Source organism: Macaca mulatta, chromosome 9 (genome assembly GCF_049350105.2).
Source record: "Macaca mulatta isolate MMU2019108-1 chromosome 9, T2T-MMU8v2.0, whole genome shotgun sequence".
Classification (NCBI taxonomy): Eukaryota; Metazoa; Chordata; class Mammalia; order Primates; family Cercopithecidae; genus Macaca; species Macaca mulatta.
The window spans coordinates 134,108,958-134,127,081 of NC_133414.1; the positions used below are offsets into that span (position 1 = coordinate 134,108,958).

The following is an 18,124-nucleotide window of genomic DNA, read 5'->3' on the forward strand; positions in this document are numbered from 1 at the left end:
TTGCCTGAATGTACCAGTTTATTGATCTACTGAATAACATCTTGGTTGTTTCCAAGTTTTGGCAATTATAAATAAAACTACTATAAACGTCTGTGTGCCAGTTTTTGTGCAGACGTGTTTTCAGCTCCTTTGGGTAGATACCAAGGAGCGAGATTACTGAATCATATAGGAGTATGTTTAGTTTCGTAGGAAACCACCAAACAGTCTTTCAGAGTGGCTGTACCATTTTGCATCCCTACCAGCTGTGAATAAGAGTTCCTGTTCCATATCCTCCCCAGCCTTTGATGTCGGTATTCCAGATTTTGGGTCATTCTAATAGGTATACAGTGGTATCTTGTTGCTTTAATTCGCATTTTTCATAGGATGTGGAACGTCTTTTCATATGCTTATTTGTCATCTGTATATCTCCTTTGGTATGGTGTCTGTTCAGGTCTTTGCCCCATTTTAAAGTTAGGTTGTTTGTTTTCTTATTGTTGAGTTTTACAAGTTTTTTGTATATTTTGGATAAAGTGTGTCTTTTGCAAAAAATTTCTCCCTTCCTGTGGTTTGTCTTCTCATTCTCTTGAGGTTGAGGTTCTTTTTTGTTTAACCTATGAATGTCCATCTTTCTTTCTTTTTTTTTTTTTTTGAGAGGGAGTCTTGCTCTGTTGTCCAGGCTGGAGTGCAGTAGCGCAATCTCGGCTCACTGCAAGCTCTGCCTCCTGGGTTCACAACGTTCTCCTGCCTCAGCCTCCCGAGTAGCTGGGACTACAGGCACCCGCCACCACGCCCGGCTAATTTTTTGTATTTTTAGTAGAGATGTGGTTTCACCGTGTTAGTCAGGATGGTCTCGATCTCCTGACCTTGTGATCCACCCGCCTCGGCCTCCCAAAGTGTTGGGATTATAGTCGTGAGCCACCGTGCCCGGCCAGAATGTCCATCTTTCTAACAACATTTGTAAAAGAGTATTTTTCCTCCATTAAACCATTCCTACTCCATTGTCAAAAATCAGTTAGGCATATTTGTGTGGCTCTGTTTCTGGGTTTGCTATTCTTGTCCATTGATTGTCTTGATTACTGTGGCTATATAATAAGGCTTGAAATCTCATTTTATTCTTTTCCAAAATTGTTTTTGCTATTCTTGCACCTCTGACTTTCCATATTAATATTAGAATAAATCTGTCCGTATCTACAAAATACTTTCTGGGATTTTGATAGGAATTACAGTCCAATTATAGATTAATTTGAGGAGAATTGACTTCTTTACTATATTGAGTCTTCCAATCTATGAACACATGGTGTGTCTCTCCATTTATTTAGGTCATCTTTCTTTCCTTTTTTCTTTTTTTTGTTTTTTTGAGATGGAGTCTCATTCTGTCACCCAGGCTGGAGTGCAGTGGCACGATCTCGGCTCACTGCAACCTCCACCTCCTGGGTTTAAGCGATTCTCCTCCCTTAGTCTTCCAAATAGCTGGGAGTACAGGTGGCCACCACCACGCCCGGCTAATTTTTGTATTTTTAGTAGAGACAGGGTTTCACTATGTTGGCCAGGATGGTCTTGATCTCCTGACCTTGTGATCCGCCCACCTTAGCCTCCCAAAGTGCTGGGATTACAGGTGTGAGCCGCCACGCTGGGCCTATTTTCTTTTTCATTATCATTTCTGTAATCTTCAACATATAGATCCTGCATATATTTTGTGAAGTTTATACCTAAGTATTAGATTTTCTTTGGAGTGACTGTAAATGGTATCCTGTTTTTAATTTTGCTATTCACGTGTTCATTACTAATGAATGATTTTTGCATGCTGATTTTGTATCCTGTGACCTTGCTGAATTAACTTATTAGTTCCAAGAAGTTTGTTTGTTTTTGTAGATTTCTTGGGATTTTCTATGTACATAATCACTTTATTTGCAAATAAGGGCAGTTTTGTTTATTTAGTTTTTCCCATTCTGTACAACCTTCCTTCCTTCCTTCCTTCCTTCCTTCCTTCCTTCCTTCCTTCCTTCCTTCCTTCCTTCCTTCCTTCCATCCCTCCCTCCTTCCCTCCTTCTCTTCTCTCCTCTCCTCTCCTCTCCTCTCCTCTCCTCTCCTCTCCTCTCCTCTTCTCCTGTCTTCTTTATTGCAGTGGCTAGGACTTTCAGTTCTGTGTTAAACAAGAGCAGTGAGAGGGGACATTTTTCCCTGGTTCCCAGTCTGAGGAGGAAAGCATTCGGTCTTTCGCTGTTAAGTAAGATATTAGCTGTAGTTTTATTGTTAAACATAATGCTTGTAATCAAATTGAGAAAGTTCTCTATTCCTAGTTTGCTGTGGTTTTTTATGATGAATGAGAGTTGGGTTTTGTCAGATGCTTTCTCTGCATCAGTCGATGTAATTGTATGATCTTTCTTCTTTGGCCTGTTGATATATTGGATTACACTGATTGATTTTCAAATGTTGAACCAGTCTTGCATAATTATTTTTACACATTGTTGGATTCAATTTGCTAACACTTTGTTGAAGACTTTTGTATCTAAATTCATAAGAAATATTGCTCTGTAGTTTTCTTTTATGTCTGGTTTTTGTATCAGGATAATACTAGCCTCACAAAATGAGTTGGGAAGTGCTTGCTCCTGTTCTGTTTTCTAGAAGAGATTGTGTAAAGAAATCTTACATTTTAAGAAAATGTTGGCAACTAATTTCAATTATTTTTAAGCACTCTGTGGGCCAAACAAATGTGCCTGCTGGCTGGGGTTGGCTCCGGGCACGTCTCCCAGTAATTTCCACTTAAAGGAATGTTCTGTCTTGTGTTTTAGAGTTGAGAAGGGCACAGTTATCGGGTGAGTGCCCTCAATGTGCAGAGTATGGGCCACTAGACATATTTTGGCCTTTAGTCCTGCTCATTAACAAACCAAGCAGTGCAGGTTCAACCCCTTCTTTGGGGTCTTATGGATTCTTTTGAACCCCAAGCCCCCTGCAGGCCCCACTACTGGCTACAAACAAGATAGAGCAGTGGGCAGGGGGTGGGATGGGGGGGGCGGGAGGTGTGTGATTTTGTGCTTCGGGGGACATTTAGCAATATCTCACGACAGTTTTTGTTGTCACAACTCAGAGATAGAGTGCTACTGGCATCTGGTAGGTAGAGGTCAGTGTTGCTGCAGAGTATTCTACAATGCACAGAACATTCCCCCACAATAAAGAATTATCCAGCACAAAATGTCAAGAGTGCTGAGGTTAAGAAACCCTAGAATACAGGAATATTTGACTTAAACTGCTTTAACAGAACGCCTAGGGGAGGTGGGTAAACTTCTTTAACCTGCAATGAATTTCTACCTGAATATAGGCAACATTGAAAATGGGTTACATTTTTCTCCTCATTACTTTCATGAAACCTCACTGTCCAGAATTGAATGTACACTGTTTACTTAGGATAAACTCATTAGAAACGGAATTGCAGTGTCAAACGAAGGAATAGTACTTTCAAAAGGCTCTTGCTGTATACATTGTCAAAATGCCTTCCAAAACAGTGATGTCAACTTCTCCCACCAGGACATGAGAGCCTGTGTCACTGCATCCTTGCAGGTGATGGATGTTTTAATGCTTCAGATCTTTACTAATTAGAAAGGTAAAAGTGCTGGTGTGGGGGTTCAATACCCGCATCCCACTCCACCTGTCCCTCATTTCTCACCTCCTACCAGCTCCTGACTCCATCTCCCCTCCTCAGTCTTCATTCTGCTTGAGTGAGCAGATGTTTTCCTAGCTCTGCAAGTTTTCACTTCTCCAGCCTCAGCCCGACATGACCCTGTTTGGCGGAGGTTTGGGTCATGTCTGGCTGAGGTTGGAGAAGTGGGGTGGCCTTTAGGATTCCAGGACCAGATGAGGGTCTGCCTTTGGTAGAGAAACAAGTAGGAATGAAGCGTGGGTATGTCTGGCTACGAGACTCAGGGCTCTCTCAGGGAACTGGGGCTCCAGACCTATCTGTACCTGGTGACCCACAGCCATCCCAAGTCCCTCCAACCCAAACTCAGCTTCTGCCCCCGTAATGCTCATCGTCCTGTGATCCCCCTCTTGGGTACCATGATCCACCCGGCCATCCAAGACAGAAATCTGGGGGTCATCCCTGACTCCATCTACTTCCACCCCCACATCTGATAAGTCACCCTATGTTTAATTAATTAATTGATGAATGGCCTGGCCATTTAGCCTTCCAAATTTCTGGCTAATTAGAACTTTTTTTAAAGTTGTAAGAGATAAAAGACTATCTTCAGTGACCATAAGCAGAAAAAGGGATTCTTGGCTTATAGAATTGAGAAGCCCACAGAGAGGTTCTGGCTGCAATAGTGGCTGAGTCCAGAGATTCAAAACATGGCTCTGGGGATCCCTCTCACTGGGTCGTGCTCTACTTTCCTTTGTGATTCCCTAGTGTCCAGGGAGGTGCCCCCAGCCTGGTGGAAAAGATGCCCTTGGCAGGTCCAGCCTTCCATGCTTCTTCCAGCCAATGGTCCAGCCTTCTCTTTTTTATTGAGACAGAGTCTCACTCTGTCACCTAGGCTGGAGTGCAGTGGTGTGATCTTGGCTCACTGCAACCTCCACCTCCCGGGTTCAGGCGATTCTCCTGCCTCAACCTCCCGAGTAGCTGGGATTACAGATGCATGCCGCCATGCCCAGATAATTTTTGTATTATTATTATTTTTCTTTAGCAGAGATGGGCGTTCACTATGTTGGCCAGGCTGGCCTTGAACTCCTGACCTCAGGTGATCCGCCTGCCTTGGCCTCCCAAAGTGCTGGGATTACAGGCATGAGCCACCGCGCCCGGCCTCAGCCTCCTGATCAGTTCCCATAAGGAATCTGAGTGACCCTGATTGTGTCATGTGCCCTCTCTGAAGTCAATCACTGTGCCCAGAATATGGGGCACTCTGATAGCCACGTGAGTCATACACTCGCCCCAATAGGGCCAAGGTGGGCCCAGCTCTATACCAGCCGCTTCAATATCCCTTGGAGCAGTTTCTCAAAGGACATAAAGGCAGCACATATCCGTGAAATGATCTTTTCTAACAGTTTTTCTCCTCCCCATCCCTGCTGTCACAACCCTACCCTGTCACACCTGGATCACTGTGAACACCTCCAAACTGCTATCTCTGCCCCAGCGGGCACACTCCTCATTGCACCCAGGCCCCTAGCCCCTCAGGAGACTCTGACTATGAGTGCACTTGGAGGTCCCTGAATCCTGCTTGCTAGGGAATGTTTGGAAGGAAAGATGCAAGTCTGAAGAAACCTCCTGTTCACAGATTAAGGACCAGGCACTGAGGAGCAGCTGTGTCACCAGAGCAAAGGGTGAGGGACAGGCCTGCCCAGTCCTGGCCCTGTGTACTTCATACACCCTCAGGCTCCTGGTTCCTCCTCTCTCTCTGTTGTCTCATTTCTGGGACGCCATGGGCAGCGTGGGAGCATGCCTCCTGGGTTTGGCCTGGGATATGTTCTGCGATGCTGAATAAGGCTTATGTTGCCAGCAGAATGGCCAGGCGCGGTGGCTCACGCCTGTAATCCCAGCACTCTGGGAGACCGAGGTGAGTGATCACCTGAGGTCAGGAGTTTGAAATCTTCCTGGTCAACATGGTGAAACCCCATCTCTACTAAAAATACAAAAATTAGCCGGGCATGGTGGCATGCACCTGTAATCCCAGCAACTCGGGAGGCTGAGATAGGAGAATCGCTTGAACCTGGCAGGCACAGTTTGCAGTGAGCTGAGATTACACCACTGCACTCCAGCCTGGGCAACACAGCAAGATTGTGTCTCAAAAAACCAACAAAACAACAACAACAACAAAACCCCACGAAAACAGCAAAGATTGTCCATCTGGTCCTGTTCCCTGTGACCTGTCCTAACGGTGAGATCCCTTTGCATTTCAGCAGGAGGACGCCGGCTTGCATAACGTCATCCTGTGGCCTCCAAACCCTGAGCCCCCACAGGTACTGGGGAATGTGCTGTTCTGCATGGCTTCCCTCTCAAGCCCCTTCCTAACGTCTAGATGGTTGCAAACATTTGGTGTGGCATGTGCATTTATATATTTAGGTTTTCTCCTCCTCCCTCTTCCATTGCTTCTTCCATCCACCCCAAATAAGTTGTAAAACACAGTCGAAACCGACAGTTTATGTTTAGATTTTTTAGGATAGTATTTTAGTGTGCCTGTCCAAGAACTGGCTTGGTTGATACGTTCCACGGTGCTGAATAAGGCTTATGTTGCCAGCAGAAAGGAACGCAGATGCTGGGAGCCAATACTAACCCCTCCGAACTCTTCTACTTTGATATGATTTGTCCGCAAGGGAAACTGGGGATGGGGTGGGGACCCCACCTTTGCCGCCTGTGAGCAAAACCAATTCGTTGTAAAAGAAGATTAAATTCTGAATCAGCTGTCAGTATCATGCAACAATGTGCTAGCTGAGTTCCGCTGCTGTAGCTCTGCCCAAAGTGTTTGCCATCCATTGGGGAAGACGGTAAATAAGGAACTTTGCGTCCTCTCACAGTGCTTTTTCCTGGAGAGGACCTTGAGATTAGTGTGTGTTTATGGGTGTGGTCAGGGTGAGGCTGTAAAACCCCTGGCTCCTCACTGGCCTGCTCTGAAGGCAGGCGTGGCAATCATCCAGGTGAAGTGGTCCTTTAAAAAAGAGCGGGTTGGGTGCGGTGGCTCATGCCTGTAATCCCAGCACTTTGGGAGGGCAAGGCGGGCAGATCACTTGAGGTCAGGAGTTCAAGACCAGTCTGACCAACATGGTGAAAATACAAAAATTACCCAGGCGTGGTGGCACACACCTGTAATCCCAGCTACTCAGGAGGCTGAGGCAGGAGAAGTGCTTGAATCCGGGAAGCAGAGATTGTAGTCAGCCGAGATCACGCCACTGCACTCCAGTCTTGGTGACAGAGTGAGACTCTCTCAAAAGAAAGAGAAAAAAAAAAAAAAAAGCTGCTCTCCCTGGGAGGATGGCTGTTAGGTGGGTGCACCCGATCCATTTGTTTCTCTGCAGATCCCAGCAAGCAGTGATGTTTCAGGTTGTGAAATAACCATTTGCATAAAGCATTGTGAAACCTTTTCATACGTGTGAGTTCATCTGCTTCTCCTCATTATCCCATGAGAAGGAGCCTCGGAAGGTTAATCATCCCAGGTCATTTGGGTGAGTGGAGGAGTGAGAATTGGAACTCTGGGTCACTCAGGCTGCTGGGCCAGTGGTTTTCTTTCTTTTTTTTTTTTTTTGAGATGGAGTCTCGCTCTGCCGCCCAGGCTGGAGTGCAGTGGCCGGATCTCAGCTCACTGCAAGCTCCGCTTCCCGGGTTCACGCCATTCTCCTGCCTCAGCCTCCCGAGTAGTTGGGACTACAGGCGCCCGCTACCGCGCCCGGCTAGTTTTTTGTATTTTTTAGTAGAGACGGGGTTTCACCGTGTTAGTCAGGATGGTCTCGATCTCCTGACCTCGTGATCCGTCCGTCTCGGCCTCCCAAAGTGCTGGGATTACAGGCTTGAGCCACCGCGCCCGGCCTGGGCCAGTGGTTTTCAAACTGGGTTCTGGGAAATCCTGGAGCCAACAGCAATGCTTCCTGGACCGGCCGAGGACAAAGAGGAAGTGGAGAGGGGAGAATCCAGCTTCCTGCCCCCCACCCTTCCACCAGCGCAACTTACCCTATATGGCCTTATAATGCAAGATAGCTCTTAGAAGAAAATGTTTTGGGGCCGGGCACAGTGGCTCATGCCTATAATCCCAGCACTTTGGGAGGCCGAGGTGGGCGGATCACGGGGTCAGGAGTTTGAGACCAGCCTGACCAACATGGTGAAACCCCGTCTTTACTAAACATATAAAAATTAGCCGGGCGTGGTGGCGTATGCCTGTAATCCCAGCTACACAGGAGGCTGAGGCAGGAGAATTGCTTGAACCTGGGAGGCAGAGGTTGCAGTGAGCCGAGATCACGCCACTGCACTCCAGCCTGGGCAACAGAGCGAGACTCCGTCTCAAAAAAAAAAAAAAAAAAAAAAAAAAAAACGCTTTGGAATCAGAGTTGGAAAGAAACACTAATCTGGTCCACCTCCATTATTTTTCAGTTTTGTGCATGGTGGATCCAAAGGACAAGGCACTTACTCACTGCCATAAATCAGTGGCAGGTTGGAGACCAGAAGCCATCTTGGGGGATCCTAGTCCAGGCTCCCACGGGTGTCCCTGTTAGGGGAAGAGCATTTTGTCCAGCTCCATCTCACAGAGGTCTTCCATAGCGCTTTGCAGCAGAGCTCAAGAGCTCAGTCACAAGCTCCTACGTCGTGATGTGATGTGGATATGGTTTTTCATTGGCTTGGTGGACATTTGGGAAGCCCCTTCCTGCTGGGCAGCTGGTACTTATTCAGGTGCTGTGATCTCTAGAGAAGCAAGCCAAACAAGGGCCCTACTCTCTGGAACTTACAGCCAATCGAGGAGTCAGATAAGCAAGTGAATAAACAGACATCAGTGAATACATTTGAGACTTTACTGCATACATATTGTTTACCAGGCATTGCTCTAGCACTTGAGAATCAGCAGTGAACAATTCGGCTGTGATCTGCTCGAATGAAGCTTCCTTATGAGGCACTAATAGGCAAAAAACGCATCATAAAATTTCCAATGGTAACCACGGTCAGGGGGCTATTTATTTATTATTATTGCAGTAAAATATATATAACATAAGATTTACCATTGTAACCATTTTTAAGTGGACAATTCAGTGGAATTAAGTACATTGCAGTGCAACCATCACCACCATCCATCTCCAGAACTTTTTCATCTTCCCAAACTGAAACTCTGTGCCCACATTCTCCCTCTCCCCAACCCTTGAGAACCTTTCTTTCCTCCTTTCCTTCCTTTCCTCCTTCCCTCCTTCCTTCCTTCTGACCGGGTCTTATTCTTTCGCCGAGGATGGAGTGCAGTAGTGCAATCATAGTTCACTGCAACCTCCAATTCCTGGGCTCAATCAGTCCTCCCTCCTCAGCCTCCCTAGTAGCTAGAATTATAGGCATGCGTTACTGCAGCTGGCTACTTTGTCTCTGTGAATTAAACTACCGTAGGTACCTCATGTAAGTGGAATCATATAGTATTTGTATGTGATTATTATTTCACTTTTGCGACTGGTTTATTTCACTAAGCATAATGTCCTCAAGGTTCACCCATGTTGCTGCATGTCACAATTTCCTTTCTCTATAAGGCCGAATGATATTCCATTGTATGTATAGAACACATTTTGCAAATCCATTTTTTTTTTTTGGAGACAGAGTCTCACTTTGTCGCCCAGGCTGGAGTGCAGTGGCTGAGATCTCAGCTCACTGCAACCTCCACCTCCCAAGTTCAAGTGATTCTCATGCCTCAGCCTCCCGAGTAGCTGGGATTACAGGCGTGCACCACCACACCCAGCTAATTTTTGTATTTTTAGTAGATGGACGCTTGGATTGCTTCCACCTTTTGACTGTTGTGAATAATGCTGTGATGAATATGGGTGTCCATGTACGTATCTGAGGCTCTGCTTTCTATTCTTTCGGGTATATACCTAGAAGTGGAATTGCTAGATCAGACGATAATTCCATGTTTAAGTTTTTGAGGAACCACTAAACTTTTCTACAGCAGTTGCACCATTTTACGTTTCCACTAGCAATGTACGAATGTTCCGGTTTCTCTACATCGTCTTCAACACTTGTTACTTTGTGTTGTTGTTGTTTTTAAATTATAGTCATGTTCGTGGGTGTGAAGTAGTATGTCGTTGTGGTTGGGCTATTTTTGATGCAGTGCAGGGGACAGCTCTCTGTAGACACCTGGTGTACTGAGAAGGAGACAGCCACATAAGGTTTTGTAAAAGGAACATTGTGGAATAAGGTAACAGGTGTGTATAGTATAGGAATAGTGTAACAGGTGTGGGAGGAATGAGTTTGCTGTACTTTAAGATCAGCAAAGAAGGCCAGAGTGGCTGGAGAAAAGTGGATGAGGCAAATTATGGTGAGCTGTGCAGCCAGGGAAGTGGCTCATTTTTGTAGGTCCCGAGCAGCCCTGTTAAGGAGTCTGGCTTTCTTCTACCTGTGGTACAAAGCCATGGTGAAAAAAGAGCATTTCACTGGGATTTGAGCCTGTGTGCTCACTCACCGTGGGGGTGAGACCCCAGCAGTCAGGGCTCCCTAAGGAGGAAGCAGAGCAGCTGATGGTGAACTTGTACCCAGCTCCGTCTGGGTTCAGCAGACTTGAGACTCAGCACTCAGTCTGGCTGAGCTCCTCAAACCGGCCAATTGGAAACTGACAAGCGAAGGACTGGTTAAAACCAACCAGCCACATTTCCTTCCAAACCTCTCTGGCTTTTGCTTTGTTGAGTCCCAGTGGCTAGTTCAGGGAGATGGTCTCTGAGCTGCAGTCCCTCATGTATACCCATCTGTGTGAGTAAATCTCCTCTGCTTCAAGCTCAGGGTCTTGGGTTATTCTTTGCAGTTCAACAGTCACGGTGCCTGACTCTCTTGTACACCAAAATCAAGGGGCTGAGCCCCTCAGCTGTGTTTGGCTCATTATTCTGGATGGGGCTGAGGTCCGGGGATAATAGAGAGCAAGAAGCCTGGGCAGCCAGGCTCCCAGGTGAGGCTTTTTGTAGGTTTTTGTGGTTTCTTGTTTGTTTTTGTAGGAGATACCTAGGAGGGTAAAAGGAGTGCACTCAGTAGCGTTGTAACCAAACCAAAGCTTCAGTCACTCACCACTTGTAGAGTCCAATGAACAAGAGCTACAGGAGTTTGAGACTAGCCTGTGCAACATGGCGAGACCCCTGTCTCTACTAAAAATACAAAAAATTAGCAGGGTGTGGTGGTGTGCACCTGTGGTCCCAGCTATTCAGGAGGCTGAGGTGGGAGGATCACTTCAGCCCTTGGGGGAGAGGGGGCAGAGGTTGCAGTGAGCCAAGATGGCGCCTCTGCACTCCAGCCTGGGTGACAGAGTGAGACCCTGTCTCTAAAAACAAATAAACACACAAACCAAAAAACAAGAGTGAGGACTGACATGAAAAAGTGACTTTTTATTCCAAAGCTTAGCTTAGGGGAAAAAGTACAGGCTTCTCTTTTTGAGGGCACTGCTTTGGTTTTGGGGCAGAAAGCAGGGACTTTTAAAGGGGGGACTTTGCATGCACAGCAGGCGGGCAGGGAGTGAGCAGGTGGGGGACCACTGGGCTCACTTCAGTGCCTTATCCACCAGGCGGTCCAGCTGGCCCAAAACTAGGTTCTAAGGTGGTCATTGTCTTGAGATGCTCTCCAGGTGGGAAAGAGTTCCGTCGTGGGCGTACTTGAGGTTGGAAATTGACAGCTGTCTCTTGAGGCAATTTCCTGGTGGGAGAGCTTTCTGGCTCTGGAGCTTCTAAGTGAGCACATAGTCAGATAAGCTTGTCCTGTAGGGAGTGTCTGGTGAAGGGAAGGTCAAGGCTATAAGGTTATAATTGCATTTCTAAAGAGCTACGTAGGAAGTGAGGAACATGAGAAAAGGAGAGAGAAAAGAAGAAGAAATAATAATTAAAACCATTTTCTTTCTCTTAGAAAAATGGGGTACTCGGTTACAGCATCATAGCATTAAGGGACATTGAGTTTTGCAGGTGGCGGGATGTGAAATGGCTTAGAAAGAACACGGGGGAGTGCACAAGGTTCCTGACTCTATTTTGTGTTTTTTGCTTTTTTTCTGTTTTGTTTTGAGACAGAGTCTCACTATGTCAGCCAGGCTGGAGTGCAGTGGTGCAATCTTGGCTCGCTGCAACCTCTGCCTCCTGGGTTCAAGTGATTCTCCTGCCTCAGCCTCTGGAGTAACTGGGATTACAGGCACGTGCCACCACGCCTGGCTAATTTTTGTATTTTTTAGTAGAGATGGGGCTTCACCATGTTGGCCATGCTGGTCTCGAACTCCTGACCTGAGGTAATCCACTCACCTTGGCCTCCCAAAGTACTGGGATTACAGGTGTGAGCCACCGTGCCTGACCTCCTGATTCTATTTTGAAGCCATGATCTTCTGGGCTTGTGGAAGGAAAATCAGCCTCCCCTTCATAGGGTCGGAACCTGGTAGGTTCTCAGAGGACAGCTGGCGTGGGAAAGGTGGGAAGGTTAAGGGTCTGTTCTGTGATGATCCTGGGATATAAGGGTTCAGGCTGCTGATCTGAGTGCAGAAAAAGGTGTGGGAATTGGAAGGTGGGGGTGGAGACAAGGTCAGATGAGGCAGCAGGGTCTGTGGCGGCCTGAGATGTGGTGTTGGGGGACAACAAGTGCCTGGGAGGACTGGGCCTTCAGGAAGATGAGGGAGGCAGGGAGGTAGGCACAACAGGATGTCTCCTCGGAGCCTCTAGGCAGTGAGCCGGCAGTTTATTTCAACAATATTTGCTTTTGATACTTTTTGACAACAATTAATTGTTGCATTAATTACAAACTGATTTATCTTATTCAAGAAGTCCGTTTTAATAACATCACTATAGTCTTACCTTCATATCCTGTGATGTCTTGTTTTGTCAGCACAAATGCTATTGAAACTCTGAATTTTAGTGGTAGGTTTGGGTTCTGTTCTCTGTTCCTGAGGGAAGAGAAGCCATTGACAGAGGAAAATTGCCACACTCAGCCTGAAACCTGTTCTATCCGCTAATCGGAGGTTCCTCTTACTGAGCTGGGGCCATGGAGCCTCAGCCCGGCCCCCTTGTGGGTGCCTTTTGCAGCAAGCTGAGTCCTAGTTGTTACTCTTGCTCCTTCCTTTGGGAATGGACTCACTTAGGCCTCTTGGAGGCTGTTCTCAGGAGGCTCCAAGCAGCCTCCGTTACTAAAGTACACTTGCACAAGTGAGATATTGCACCACCTGGTGGTTGGAAATGAAGAGAAAGCCATATGTATAACCACAGCTCTAAAGGGTGACTCGTTTGGGGAGTGGGAGGACACGGTCCAACGGGAAGTTGGGGGGAATGTCTAACAGCCAAGAGGAGCATCACCTGTCCCTGAGAGTGTCAGGGTCCTGGCTTATGTGTGTCCCTCTCTGGGAAAGAGGTGGTGGCGATGCTGTGATGAGAGCTGTCTCCACTTGACAGCCCTTCCGGGGGTTTCATGCATCATGACTTGTGTAGAAAGCTCTATGGTGAAATAAGGGCCATGCCAGCCCACAGCCCCAAATGCTGAAGGTGGGCTTCACAGTTGTTCAGTTCTGGAGAGCCCTACAGGGGACACCCAGGCTCCAAGCTCCACACATGTGGATTTCAGAAGGGAAGGGCAACACTAACCCCTGCATTACCACTTTCTGGAGTTGCCCTTGGCCGTGCGACTGTCATGATTCCCATCTATGGCTCTGACCATGTGGGGAGGAAGAAAAGACATTCAATCCTATCATTAGAATGATCTGACTTGAAAACATATCATCATTCAGTAACTCCATTCTAACACTTCTGTTGTCTGGGTGTTTCTGTAGTAAGTCCCAAAAAACATAATTTTCAACTCCAGAAACTGTGATCAATGCTATGAAGCAAGAAGACAGGTGCACAGACCCCAGACCTAGCCTGGGTGTCAGGGAAGGCACTCCTGGGGATCTGATGTTTGAGCTCAGAGCTGCAGATGAGCAGGAAGTAGGCGACATCAGAAGGACCTAGAGCCAGCTCAGCAGGCACGCCTCCCCCAGCGTGGGCAGGTCTCCCCCGGTCGGGTCCCTGCTCTGTGTACAAGATATGGCCCGGATGAAGTTTGCTCCTGAAGGAGACCTCAGCACTGTGGACATCTGAGGAACAGAGGACTGGGAGGACAGGAGAATCTGTGTATGCGAGCCGTCCCCAGGGTCTGGTCATCAAGAAAGGCTGAGGTTGTCTGTTGCTCAGGCCCTGTGTGGTTATTGTTACTTTGCTTGACAGAGGAAAGTGCCATATATATGTGCACATCTTGTTTAAAGCTATGCTTGGTGCTCTAAGGTTAACTTGAAGGTTCCTTCTTTAGCTCTTGAGGAACTCAAGGAACTCAGCATTACAGCAGCATCAGCCAGTGCAGGACAGGCAGCATTTCCCGATACTCCACAGGCTGCAGGTGGGCATCTGGGCTGCTTTAACTGTGTTTAATGTGAAAGAAGTTGAGCAAAGAGCAAATTAAGCAGCAAGAATTAATTCAATCTTCATGACAGCAGAGTTTCCTTTCTTTCTTTCTTTCTTTCTTTCTTTCTTTCTTTTTTTTTTTTTTTTTTTTTTTTGGTAATGAGATGGAGTCCTGCTCTGTCGCCCAGGCTAGAGTGCAATGGTGCGATCTTGGCTCACTGCAACCTCTGCCTCCTGGGTTCAAGCAATTCTTCTGTTTCAGCCTCCTGAGTAGCTGGGATTACAGGCGCACGCCACCACCCCTGGCTAATTTTTTGTATTTTAGTGGAGACAGGGTTTCACCATGTTGCCCTGAGCTCAGTCTCAAACTCCTGAGTTCAGGCAATCCGCCCACCTTGGCCTCCCAAAGTGCTAGGATTCCAGGTGTGAGCCCCAGCACCCGGCCTTGACAGCAGAAAGTTTCTTTACTGTCACCTGTCTGCTCCCACAGCTCCTGCTGTGGTGTTCCCCGAGCCCGGAGGGTTGGCGCTAGTTTTCACTGGCATAATTACTCAGTGTGTAAATGGCAAGGTTCCAGGTTTTGGTCAGATGCATCTTCTGAATAAATGTGTAAAATGTTAATTGTGGGAGGAGCTGGGGAACTGAACTGCTGTTCTTTTTTTTTCTTCTTTTTGAGACAGAGTCTCACTCTGTCGCCCAGGCTGGAGTTCAGTGGCATAGTCTCAGCTCACTGCAACCTCTGCCTCCTGGGTTCAAGCGATTGTCCTGCCTCAGCCTCCCAGGTAGCTGGAATTATAGGTCCCTACCACCACACCCGGCTCATTTTTGTATTTTTAGTAGAGATGGGGTTTCACCATGTTGGCCAGGCTGGTCTCGAACTCCTGACCTCAAGTGATCCACTCGCCTCAGCCTCGCAAAGTGCTGGGATTACAGGCTTGAGCCACTGTGCCCAACCTGAACTTCTGATTAACTGCTTTTGCTTTAAGCTGAGATAGCCACTGGGGCTCTTCATGAATGAGTTTTGAATCTGTTTCTTCTTTATACAATAACAACCAGCATGTACAATGTCTATGATGGTCTAGCCTTGTCCTTTGTTTAACCTTCAGAACAACGCTGCAGTTATGACCCCCATTCTACAGATATGGTACTGGAGGTGTAGAACCCAAAGACTTACAGCTAAATAAGCAGTAAAGCTTGGGTTTCAGGACAATTGTACACAGCTTCCTGCCCGCTCATTCTTAAACTAAACTTCATGCTGCTCTAGCATGAAAATGAGTGGATACGGGGATTCTAGAGGGGCAAAAGAAGTAAGGTTTATGTCTGCACTGTAAGTATAATGAGGTAAACATCGCAGCACGGTATAGGCCATCCTGACATGCCCAGCTCTTTGAATAAAGAGACTCTCCCTTTTATTTGTACAGTTGTTGTTTACAAGGCATTCCTGTCACCCACTGAGGTAGGGAAGGGCAGAGATTGGGGTCCCGTTTGTTGACGGAGAGATAGAGAGGCTTGGAGAGAGGAACTGATCTGACCAAGGGCACATGGATTTGGGTTTTCTGACCTCATCCAATTCTCTTTAAATCATATTGTTTCTAAAATATTAAATACGTACAGGTCATCAATATTGGGTATGGTTTTGAAGCCTTTAGTCTGCCCCCTACAGACTAAAGACATCAGAACATGTCACCTCTTATATCTTTGAGGTTCCTGAGTCCTTTTAGGGTAATGGCCACTACTTGTGACCCAAATACTTCTGAGGAAGAGAAGGCAGATATTGTTTATTAAATATCACTCATTTATTCACTAAATGAAAAATTCCATGAGGGTAGTAGGAACCATGTCTCTCTTTTTATAATTAAACTTCTCTCTCTCCTCTTTCTCTTCTCTTTCTGTTGCCCAGACTGAAGTGCAGTGTGCATTCTTGGCTTACTGCAACTTTCACCTCCCAGGTTCAAGTGATTCTTGTGTTTCAGCCTCCTGAGTAGCTGGGATTACAGGTGCCCGCCACCATGCCTGGCTAATTTTTGTACTTTTAGTAGAGACGAGGTTTCGCCATGTTGGCCAGGCTGGTTTTGAACTCCTGACCTCAAGTGATCTGCCCGCCTCAGCTTCCCAAAGTGCTGGAGAGAGGCTTGGGGAGAGGAACTGATCTGACCAAGGGCACATGGATTTGGGTTTTCTGACCTCATCCAATTACAGGCATGAGCCACCGTGCCTGGCCAACTTTTTACTTTAGAATATTTTCAGATTTACAGAAAAGTTGCAAAGATTGTACGGAGAACTCCCATACAGATGCTTCCCCAGCTTCTCCTAAAGTTAACATTTTACACCATGCCTGTTTTAGTCATCAGTGTCTACCCAGAACCTAGACTCAGCCCTTACTATTCATGAGGAATAATCATCAAAACACCCGTCAAACTCTATTCTGTTGTTTTCCATCTTTTAAAGGAAGGGTGAGGACTCAAACCCAGCTCTCTCGGACTTCGAAGCTTATTCAGTTATTCTGCTCTATCATGATGTATCACATCAGAAAACATTCCGTTTGCGGAACGCTGAAATTCTACCCTGGCAGCCTTTCACTTGTTGGCCTGACAGAGTGCCTGCTAGGTTAGGCGGAGGTGTCCTCTGCAACCTGTATTCGTCAATCTTTTGTGCCCCCTTGGAGGTGAAGAAACATGTGGGATGATCTAGCAGAATTGGTGTGAGAATTTGCCTTCCCTTTACAGGGAAGATGGGCAGCCGGCTGGCTCTAGCACAGAGCATGTGTTCATCCTCCATATTTGGCCAGTCTGGCAGTTGTTTCTGAAATCTGATTCCTAATGCCATGGGGATGACCTTTGGTCTACTTCCCAGCATTCACCTGCAGTCAGGCTGCTCCCAAGGAGCTTGTTCAAAGAGGGGGCAACTTGGGCAGACACTGTGGTCATGATCTAACCATGTTAATTAAGCATGGTTTAATTAACTCTATTGGCATGACCAGTGGGCAGTGGTCTAGAGTGATGGAGCATTTGAGAGGTAAGTGGAATTTTTTTTTTTTTTTTTTTTGATGGTGAAATGCTTTAGCTCCTTACAAAGTATATTTTTTAGGACTGGAAAATTGCTGTAAATGTTTAAAGATTGCTTTAAAATAGACTCCAGGCTCTGGAGTGTTCCAGAGCCAACGAAAGACTGTTTGTTTACTCAAGCAATGGCAGCAAAGGAAAGATTTGAAGAAGCAACTGGGCAAGTCCACGTGTCCTGTAAGGCTTGCCAATTGTTTTTCCAGGCTGTGATTTGGAAGTGTAAAGAGTAACTTTAGAAATGCATGCTGTTTTGCAGTGATGCCTGCTGACACACAGGTCCTTTGGAATCCAGTAAGCAGTAGAGCTTAAGACTGTCTCTAAGATGGGGAACAGGAAGGGGGACTCAAACACACTAGGAAATGTGGCAAAAGAGAGAGCTCCCAGGGCTGAGGGTATGTCCTTCGATTTGCAGACGTGACCACCAGACTAAATAAGAATAATCTATTTTTCATACATTCAACAAATATTTATGGACTGCTTCTTCTGTGCCAGGTGCTATTCTGGGCATCAAATCTAGGCTCCTATACCACATTATTCTCAAATGTTCAATTGCTATAGTTCCTTGGAGCGTGGCAGCAAAATGGCAGTGACCATAAAGCAATGAATTCCACTGTATGGCGAAGCAGCATAAGGCAGGGACAAGAGCACAGACTCTGGAGCCAAACCATCCTGGTCCAAATCCTGGCTCCACCACTTCCAAGCTGTGTGACCTTGGGCAAGTGGCTTAACCTCTCTGTGCCCAGTATTCTTAGCTGTAACATCGGGCTCTAAGGATTGAATGAGTTTAAATATGTAAAACACTTAAAAGAGCAGTACTTGGCACATAGAAAGTGTTCATAATAATTAGGTTGCTGTTGTTGTAGCAGAAAGAGTGCTATGTAAATGTTGGGTGTCAGTATTCTTGTGGAAGGAGCATTGGACTTCAAGGTGGGAGACTTGCAGAGGGCAGAAGGCAAACCTCTCTGTTTCTTATCTGGAAAATGGAAAACATGATTTTACCTGCCCAGTATAGCTCACGGGGATTTTGTAAGAATCAGATGGATGTCAAA

The 18,124-nt window shown here is 46.5% G+C and overlaps 1 protein-coding gene across 32 annotated transcripts in view; it reads left to right on the top strand.

The window, feature by feature from the left end:
• TACC2 (transforming acidic coiled-coil containing protein 2) overlaps positions 1-18,124 on the top strand; it is a 264,869-nt gene that overhangs the window by 35,871 nt on the left and 210,874 nt on the right. For 13 of the 32 annotated variants that reach the window (XM_077947661.1, XM_077947658.1, XM_077947677.1 and 10 more), the window contains exon 3: positions 5,866-5,925. The exons of 14 other annotated variants lie outside the window; for them this stretch is intronic. In XM_077947661.1, the coding sequence (XP_077803787.1) occupies positions 5,866-5,925 (60 nt within the window). Of the gene's footprint in view, positions 1-5,865; positions 5,926-16,877; positions 17,029-18,124 lie in introns of those variants that run through there. 5 more of the 32 variants (XM_077947663.1, XM_077947679.1, XM_077947698.1 and 2 more) reach the window with 2 other exon arrangements.